Raw genomic sequence first — 10,192 nt, 5'->3', positions numbered from 1 at the left:
AAGTTGTCAAAAGAAGAATGGGGCAACTTCAGGAGGCAGCTGGAGGTGCATAAAATGAGTTGCCTGATGTATTGGTTTATCCACCTGCAATGTCATCAGGATTTATTAAGCTGCTCTTAACTTGTGAGGTGTCAGCTGTGAGTCTGTTTTGACGTTGGATTGACTTGTGACAATGGTTACCAATTATGAAAGTAGCAGAAAGGCATGTATGACACACCAACAATGTATAACTTATCTATCACAAGAATGAAGAAATGGTGGACAGAAAATGCACACAACTGACACATTCACAACACATTACGGAGAGGACCCCCAATATATTGTTTTCTGTTTATGCAGCATTTTTGGTGTAGATTAAGAAATCTATCCCCTCCCCCAAGAAAAGCCTGACTGGCTTTTGAGAATCATAATAACTCTTCTATAACCCATCTCCTTTTCTCTTGGGAGAAAAGCAATGTCAAACCTAGACAGCATCTTAAGAAGCAGAGACATCACCTTGCCAACAAAGGTCCGTATAGTTAAAGCTATGGTTTTCCCAGAAGTGATGTATGGAAGTGAGAGCTGGACCATAAAGAAGGCTGATCACCGAAGAATTGATGCTTTTGAATTATGGTTCTGGAGGAGACTCTTGAGAGTCCCATGGACTGCAAGAAGATCAAACGTATCCATTCTTAAGGAAATCAGCCCTGAGTGCTCACTGGAAGGACAGATCCTGAAGCTGAGGCTCCAATACTTTGGCCATCTTATGAGAAGAGAAGACTCCCTGGAAAAGACCCTGATGTTGGGAAAGATTGAGGGCAAAAGGTGAAGGGGACGACAGAGGGCGAGATGGTTGGACAGTGTTCTTGAAGCTACCAGTGTGAGTTTGACCAAACTGCGGGAGGCAGTGGAAGACAGAAGTGTCTGGTGTGGTCTGGTCCATGGGGTCACGAAGAGTTGGACACGACTAGACTAAACAACAACAATAACCCATCTCCACACATGCCTACCCATACTGTGAGAATTTCATTAGAGACCCTCCTCTAGGCTCCCTGCCATCTAGTATGGCAAATGGTTTCATCAAGGAAAGGGTCTTTTCAGTGGTTATACCTTGGTTTTGGAACACTCTCCCCAAAGAAGACTGCTTGCTGCTCACTTTAATATTTTTCACTAGGTACAATTTTTTTATATTTCCTGACTTTTAAACTTTTGATGATTTTGTGCATGCATGCACAGATCTTACATATTTTACTGGTTTTCTTAAATTGCTGTTTTCTGGCTTTCTAAGTTTTGATTATCGGTTGGAAGGGAAGGTAACTCTATCATGCATGTTTTACTGCTGCTTTTATAAATTTGGTATTTTAAGGACATTTCTATAGATGTTATATTTTACTGTAAGCCACTCTAATTGTTTAATTGAAGGGCGGAGTGTAAATCATGAATATAATAGACCCTCAAGAACATGTCTTTGCAAGACAATGCCATACAGCTTTACTGGGAAGCAATTCCCATTAAGCTCCAGCCTGAAGTATCTGGAAACAGTTAGGAGGATGATTTTATTTTATTTGGACATGACAAGTGCATTAAACATTTACTACTCACTTAGCTATAATTATACTAATTATGATTAGTGTTAGCATAATGGAAGTTCTTCAGTGGAGTAATTATGGCCGGTTCTGAAACGATCCAGCTCAGAGAGGATGAGTCTTATGCCAATTACATAACAAAAGAGCAGCGTAATTATTCTGTAAGGGACAAAGGATTCTGTAGGCATATTTTAGGTCCTGAGGCAAAGTTACATTCTGTTCCTATGAAATAATTAAGTGCACCAAGCCAAGCTGCAGTGCAGGTCTCACCTTGGATAAGCACAGCTGGTGTCACTGGTCATTAAAGTGCCTCTGTGCAACACTTGTGTCTCAATGGCAGCAGCACCTTAGATGTGACATTCTGCTCATTCTTTAACAATGTACAAAGAGAAAGTGAGAGAAATTCCTGGGGAGAGAAGTCACTCCCTTCCTCTCCTGAATTCCTGTGCCTTTGCTGGCCAGGTGGCATGATAATCCAGTCTCTCAAAAGTTAATGCAACAGGGGTAACTCATTCTATTATTATCACCATAAAAGCATCAATGTGCAATGGCAATGAGACAAGGATACATCCTGTCCCCTCTACTCCAATTAGTCTACTAAATTCTTATTGTAATATTCATTGTACAACAGCCAGCAGCTCAACCCAATATGTTTATACTAAGATGATGTCCATTCTTCCAACCTTACTTTCCCCCCATATCTTATTCTATGCTTTTAGTTTCAAGTAGCAGGGAGAGAAGAGGAGAAAAACATGTTAGAACTGAATAAACTAAAATCCAAAGGACATTGGTCCAAAAGGAATATCCAGGTCTAAAATTTCCCTTTCCCCAATACTCCAAAAACAATAATACTCCAAAAACAACTCCATGGGTTTCTCATTCCCAGTCCTACTTCTAACATTTCCCCCTTACCCCAAATCGATGTGACAAAAAAACCCCCACAGGAGTATATATATATAGTACTAAGCAGTACAGTAAGCCCAAAACTTATCCACATTTAACTTGTGTGCATTCAGCTTTACATGCAAAAGAATTTGTAAGTTTTTTCAAAAGGGGGTGAAAAGGAGGTGGGCATCTGCGAAAAAAGATTTTGGCAATCCCACCCACATTGAATCCAATGTGTTTTGACTACACACAATTCTGGCTTTAGGCGTGACTCCTGGAATGTAATCCCTGAGTAACTTGCAAGCTTCCTATACTAAGATTCTGGGAGAACTAGTGTGATGTAGCAAATAAGGACAAACTTAGGACATGGGAAACTTGGGTTCAAAAACCTGCTGAGAGATACTTGGGATCATTCCCTCCCAGTCCAACTTATCTCACAGGACTGGGTTTTTAAATATATATATATGAAAGGGATATTTTTTGATTATTGTATACTCCATAAACCATATAAACCACTTGATTGTTTAAGAAAAATCTCACAGGACTGTTGTGGGGATAAAATGATGGTAGCAGGAAATCCATATGCATTCTGACTTAACTGAAACATGGTCAGGACAAAATTTTATGCATGAATGACAAAGAAAAAATCACTTGGCAAAGTGGGATGGCACCATATAAGTAACACTAGGTACATCATTTGTCTTATGATGTGGGGTGTGAACTGAGGAAAGGGAACAGCATATGTAGGAAGTTGCCCATTCTTTTGTATAAACCAGGTGTGGAGAACCTTGGGCCCTCCAGATGTTGCTGAACTACAACTCCCATCAGTTCTAGCAAGATATAGTAGCTGGCTCTGTCCCCATCCTGCCAGAGGAAGATTTGATTTTAAATTACAAAAACTAGATGCCCCAACTCCAAAATGCAGTAAGAGAAAGCCAGTTGCAATACTAATTTTATTTGGAATAAATAAGTAATAATAATAAAATCCATTATTACTTAGTAAGAGACCAACACAACCTTCTGAATTTTGTTTTGCTTTCAAAGGTCTGAGCAAGATAACTCTATCAGTGTTGGTTAAAGCAAGAGTGGGGGACCTGTAGCCCTCCTGATGTGGCTGAACAAAAACTGGCATCACACCCAGCAAGCATGATCAATGGTCAGGGATGATGGGAATCATAGTTCAGCAACACCTGAAGAGCCAAAGGCTCTCCACACCTGTGTTAAAGCTTTCTGCAATTCCCCAGTCTTTGTAACAGGAAAGACTCAAGCTTTAGCTGCTGGCCATCTTGCTCACATCAGTCTTTTAGGGTCAATTTTCTCTAGGTGAACTAAAGGCTTCAGCTGCTCAGCAAAACTCCTCATGTCATCAGAAACCATGTCTTGTCCTGCTGGTGCTACAATGCTGAGCTCCACAAGATAAGAGAGGGACAATGGCTCAATGTTATCAGTGTTTCCTGGAATCAGGATGCGGAAGATCTTGTACACCACAATCTTCATAATGCCCTTGCGGAACACGTGCCCCTTGGCAACAAACTCATGGTCCATGCGGAAGCCCATCTCCACCAGGAAGTCTGTCAAGTTCTCAGATGTGGCAATATCAACACAGTTGCGTACCAAGGCATGGCGGTTTTTGTCGCCCATTTCTGGCTGCCCAAGGTACCGCAAGTGCCAGGGAGTGCCTGCTTTGTCCATTGAGCGCCGAGTGCGGAGAACAAATGGGCTGGCCTGCTGCCCCTTGAGCAGGAACACCATCTCATGATCCAGAAAGGTCTCAGGTTCCATGTTATCACATAGGCCACGGAGTCGATGAAGGAGGCTCTCCAGGCTTTGATCCAAAACACTCCCTAGAGGGAGAAAGGAGGGATTAAGACAGCATCACTGAACAGGTAACCATCCCCATTAACAAATGGAAAGCATCCTACTGCCCTGACAGTCCAGTAGCATCATGCCAACATTAAAAAAAAACCACCTATGGCAAGCTGCAAATAGTACAACAGCCTTGCTGAACGGAACATGGATCAGAGAACCATGTGAACTGGCCAAGTGAAACAAGTGTTTGCTAATACAGCTATCATGCAGGTACACTCAAGGTCAGCTCATTATCGAGTATATACTCTGTGCACAACTTAGGTTTGTGGTTTTATTTGTGGAAAGACCCTAGAGTTGTCCACTCACAATCTCAACAGTTGTTCTGTTTCTTTAACTGTCCTGCAGCTATAAAAGGAAAACACCTACATTGCTAAAGAAACATATATTCTTCCAGTAGAATGTCATATGGAATGAATCAGATATTACAGTTAAGCCAAGTCTTGCCTGTGACTTACCTTGAAGTAAATATTCCATCATGTTAATAGTGCCTCCAGTGACAGGCATCATGGTGACGGGAGGGGCCTCCATGGTATTTTCTTCTCTACAAGCAGCAGGATCAATAAAAAAAACAAGCTGGTCATTCAGGCTGAACCATGAGATAAATGTAAAAACATAAGAAAAGCCTAGCAGGATCAGGCTAAAGGCCCATGTATTGCAACATCCTGTTCTCACAGTGGCCAACCACAGCATGGTTATTTCAGCAAAGCAGAACCATAACGTATCCCCAGTTCAAACACCACAGGTGCCCCTTCTTTACCTTTATTACTGTGTGTGTATATAATACGGTCCAAATATCAATTGGGAGACAATGAATCCAGAGCAGGGTTTCTCACATTCATGAGCTTCATTCAGGGGGTCCACGGAGTGCCTGTAAAAATACAATTAAAAGCCATACAGCATCAAAGACAGTGCATTATAGCTGTTACAGAAGGCAGAAAAATCATTACGTGGTCTGTCAAGAGAACTTCAGCAGGGGGGGGGGGGAATTAGGCTCAGAAGCACTCCCTCGGGGTCATGTTCTTACCTCCCCTGTGTGGAAGATGCATGAATCAAGACCTAATTCCTCCTGCCCACCCCTGCACCAGCTTTTCCCCCTAGCAGCAGGACAGGGAAGCAACCAACCTTTTCCCAGCTCAAGGATAAAAACACATGGCCTTGCAGATTTCCATCTCCCATTGGCCCCAACCAGCATGGCCAATGGGAGCTGTCAACATCATCTGGCGAGCCAACAGCTTCCCCATCCCACTCCTAAAATAAGGCAACTTGGTGACAGACAATCTCCAGTGTAAAATCCCATAAGCTCAGACAATTCAGAGGCTCTCCTGGGGTTACTGACATGTATGACCATGCATCTGAAATGATCTTTCCACAAGTTACTCATTGGCCTGACCAAGAACAATCATAAGTCATACAGCTCCATTAGGGTCTACAATATACTAACGGCCCACTCCTAATCAGGCATATTTGATGGTAGCTGTCTTTGATCCAGCGGAATTCCCTTTCATTAAGTAAGCATGCTTAGAATTGCAGCCAGCTTCTCCCACCCCCACTAGAAAGTGCGTATGTAAATATTTAATATTAACAGCTTTATCTTACATACACATAGTAGTAAGCCCTGTGGATTTTTGCAGTATATATTGACAAGTAAACATCCATAAGGATTTTAAATACACTCAGCAAGGTAGCCAGTGTAAACAGACTTTTCAGCTTTATGTTTTTAAGTCGCTCTCTTAACTGACTGATTTATTTTGTTGTTGTTGTTTATACCCCGCCCATCTGGTTGGGCTTCCTTAGCCACTCTGGGCAGAATATAGCGTATCTAAAAACATAATAAAAACATCATGCATTAAAAACCTCCTAATACGAGACTGCCTTCTAAAAGTTACGTAATTCTCTATCTCCTTGACACCTGAAGGGAGGCCGTTCCACAGAAGGAGCGCCACAACTGAGAAGGCCTCTGCCTGGAATGTGGAATACGACAAAAAGAAGGCTGTAAATGCTCCTTATTTCACACCAGTTTCCCGTAAAAGGATTCCCTTTGTTCCAGAGAGAGGAGACACCTCCAGTATCTCCTGAGAAGTCCTACTTATCCCAGCTAAATGCTGTCCGAACTAACCCTCCGTCTGTAGGCCTCAAAGCCCCGGTCTCAATTAGTATCAGCGGCGCAAAAACCTTATCTCCGGCTCGGCTGAACTAGTAACTTCAGGCGGGGGCTGTGCGCACGGCCTAGGAAGAAAACTTCAGGTGTTGTACAGTGGGAAGTCTCCAGCAAGGCGGAGAGGCCTATTACCTGCAACACTCTTCGCCTCACCGTTTGGAAGCACTCTTCCTTCTCTATACAGCCAGTCAAGCAGCGCATGCGCGTTCTCCTCCCCCTCCCGCGCCGTTCATGGGCATCGCCATCTTTTTACTGACGTCACCGTACGGCACGTTCTCATTCATTCTGTGTTCGCTGAAAGAAAACAACAACAACATCGCGGTTTGCGGTAAGAAAACTCCGCCGCAGGCGGAGTGACGTTGCCGCATTACGTTATATATCTGCGCCGCCGAAAAGCAAAATACAAACCACGCCGGATCCCTGTTGAACTGTAGCTATGCGGTGCCCCTCCCGGGGTTAGGGTGCGTCTCAGGCTATGAACGATCTAGGACCAGTCTTTGGAAATCCTTCAGGCAACCCAGTTGAGGGGGGGGCTTACTTTTGAGTAGACCTGTATAGATTTGGGCCTCTCCTCTTCCTAAAATAATAAGTAGTAACCCCAATCCAGAACTGTGGTTCAGCATCCGGATAATTTGTTTTGTTCCCCACCACCACGAAATTTTATTTTACTTCGAAACAAAGTTAATAAATTAAAAGCAAAAAGTTACCCCGAGGCTGCAATCCTGTCTTATGCTCTTACCCGGGAGTAAGGCCCGTTAAACTCAGTGGTTTTTCCTTCTGAGTAGTCTTGCATAGATAGGATTGTGCTGCAAATGAACGAATAAAATCCCTGATTAGACTTATTCGCTTCATCGTAGGGAGTTACTGTTGAAACAGCCTAAGGAGAAGTTCAGTTTTGGTTTTTAAAGACCGCAGGTGAAAGGCTGAGTTTGGGTGTTGAGAAAGACACAGCTTGCAGTGAACTTAAAAACAGGAATATGGGGGACGAAGATTGGTGAGAGCAGTACTGGGAAGGCAATGGACTCAGGCCAAACCCACAAAAATCCTCTGCGTCATGACATCCTCTCCAGGCTTGTAAGGCAACTGTATCTATTGCTTAGTTTCTGTCACTGTGCTGATCAAAAACAATTACTATGCCCTGACTATAGTGAATCACCATATTTTCAGAAGATTGCAAAGCATTTTTTTTTACAAATAGCAGTGACTCAGAACAGGTGTTTATTTTCTTATTACATAATTTGCACCTTTCTCAGAAGTGTCCAGACTGGTTTGCATATAGCTTCCATTTAGGCTCTTTAAAAGACTCGTCCAGTTCAGCACCAGCCATACAGGAACATTGTATATCTCTAAGCAAGTGGCAAAATTCTGTATTTCTGCATTCAGAGGAAGGACTGCAACTCTGGCAGAGCGCATGCTTTGAATGCAGAAGGCTCTGGGTTCAGGCCCCAGCATCTCCACGTAGGACTGGGAACATCTCCTGTCTGAATACCCAGAGAGACCTGCCAGTCGTAGAATACTGAGCTCGATGGACGAATGGTCTGTCTGATTCAGTATAAGCAGTGCTGTTTTTCTAGAAAAAGAGGTGCTGGAACTCACTATGAATGTCTCCCGTGTTCTCTTAAAATGGCAATAGCGCCCACCTGAGGGGTGCCAAAACAGTTTTGGTGAGTTCCGGCTGAAAAAAAGCCCTGATTATAAGGCAGCTTCCCACACTCTCATGGTATGAAAGTACCAAACTGCAGTAAACTGCAATTTACAGTTGTTTACTTGTCTCTCTCTTGGGTAGCTTGTACTTCAGGTTTTGCTTAAGTAATCCACTGAGTAGCAACTTCTCCCATCCCTTTGTGATCTTTGGTTTTTACAAAGCAAAAGCATGGAGCAACTGATGAGTGAATCACAACCTTTCCTATCTCCAGATTTACCTAACCCTCCCCTCCCCAATAGTGTTAAGACTTCTAAACATATTTTGGAAATTCTCTTATTTCCTTCGGATTTCTCAACACCCACCTTTGTTTGGCACAATTTTTTAGTCCACATACCCTGCTGTGGCAAAGCCTAAGTACATTGTTTTGGATGGATGACATCTGTATGTCTCAGGAGACAATGGAAGATTGATTGATTGATAGATTGATTTTCTATACCACCCTGTAGCTGAAGGTCTCAGGGCAGTTCACATAAATACCATTTCTCTTCTCCTTCCTGCTGTCTCTTGTGATAAAGATGTAGATTGTGAGTTCCTCAGGGCAGGGACCTTTTATACTTAGCAAAAGCACCATGCACATTCCTGATGTATTTTTATTATTAATGGTGTTGCTATTATTAATGCTCCAATTTCTAATAAAAGCTGTAGACAAATATCCCAGGAGATTACATTCCTTAATGCTGGTATCAAGCTTCTGTCCTGAATCTCCAAGTAATGGTTTCATTCACAATTTCACAGTAAATCATGGTTCAGTGGTGGTAAACATCCTTCTCCTGTTGTTGTTGTTGCTTGTTTATTTAATTACCCACCCTTACCCCAAGGTCACAGGATGAGTTACAGCCATCTAAAATAAAACAAACCAGAAAACCAGACTCGGAGCAAACTATAGTATGCCCTGACATGTGAAATGGGCCTCTATGTCCTTACTAATGGAGTCCTGGATTTCATTCTGCGCAAAAGGCCAAATAGCTGTTACCATTGCATTGTATCTATTAGGAACATAGGAAGCTGCCTTATTTGAAGTCAGACCATTGGTCCCTCTAGCTCGGTACTGTGTACACTGACTGGCAGTAGCTGTCCAGGATTTCAGTCATTAGATTCCCAGCCCTTCCTGGAGATGCTAGGGATCGAACCTTGGACCTTTAGCATGTGAAGTGGGTGCTGTATCACTGAGCCCTTCTGCATGGACTCCATGGACTTCCACTTTACAGCCCAGCATGTTAAATTTCTGAACACCTTAAATCACCTGCCTTTTTGCCTTCCTTTTATTACTCTAAAGAGCAGGTGTCTGTAGAGCAACCATCTGAGTATATCTGTTGTTATCACCCCCATGTCTGTCTCCTACTGAGTGCAGTTGCAAGAACAAAGTGATTTATAGCTACCTTCGAGGGCACAGAAAGGGCAGCTTGCTGCCACACAAGCTGTAATCAACTCTGTTACATTCAGTTGGAAAAAACTAGTTGGGAGAAGATGCTTCTGAAAGTTGTAGGACTGAGTCATATAACACAAGTCTACCTTCCTCCCTGCCAAGGCCTGGCCTGCTGTGCCTGTCACCGTTTTGCCATTTGCTGATGAGATCCTAAATGCACGTGCAAGTCAGAATTCATCTCCCTTTGCTTTCATAGGCAATTGCATAACAGTGATACAAATACCACCATTGCATAGCCGTGGCAAAAGGTACACTGTGGTTTGCAGTGCAGAGATGTGAAAGGGAAGGGCTGTAAGCTCAATGGGAGAGCACAGGCTTGTCAGGTTTAATCCCTGGCATCCTGGTCAGGATGAAAGCTCAGACTAGGGGTAGCTGAAGTGCTGTCCTTCTGATGTTGCTGGACTACAATATCCATCATCCCTGATCATTGGCCATGCTGGAGTGGATAATGGGAGCTGTAGTCCAACAGCATCTGGAGGGCACCACAGGGCTTCCGCTGGTCTACATCGCCATAAGTATTGATAAGACTGAGCTAGGTGAGCCAGTGGTTTCACTCGGTATAAGGCAGTTTCTTATGTAAAGGC

General features: G+C 43.2%; 1 protein-coding gene across 2 annotated transcripts; it reads right to left on the bottom strand.

The window, feature by feature from the left end:
• Positions 1–3,385: 3,385 nt before the first annotated feature.
• Positions 3,386–6,582, bottom strand: MED18 (mediator complex subunit 18). Of its 2 annotated transcripts, none has more exons than XM_079986443.1 (4): positions 6,436–6,582; positions 5,077–5,187; positions 4,775–4,860; positions 3,386–4,294 (listed from the first exon to the last, which is right to left on the bottom strand). In XM_079986443.1, the coding sequence occupies exons 3-4, from the start codon at positions 4,845–4,847 to the stop codon at positions 3,741–3,743; spliced, it is 627 nt and encodes a 208-aa protein (XP_079842569.1). In that variant the 5' UTR covers positions 4,848–4,860; positions 5,077–5,187; positions 6,436–6,582; the 3' UTR covers positions 3,386–3,740. The 2 variants fall into 2 exon arrangements, with proteins under 2 accessions (XP_079842569.1, XP_079842568.1); XM_079986442.1 differs by lacking the exon at positions 6,436–6,582 and adding an exon at positions 6,206–6,291.
• Positions 6,583–10,192: the final 3,610 nt, after the last annotated feature.

Source organism: Podarcis cretensis, assembly GCF_951804945.1.
Source record: "Podarcis cretensis genome assembly, chromosome: 8".
NCBI classification, from domain to species: Eukaryota; Metazoa; Chordata; class Lepidosauria; order Squamata; family Lacertidae; genus Podarcis; species Podarcis cretensis.
The sequence above is the reverse complement of the archived record's forward strand: the minus strand, read 5'-3'. Positions and strand labels throughout refer to the sequence as shown.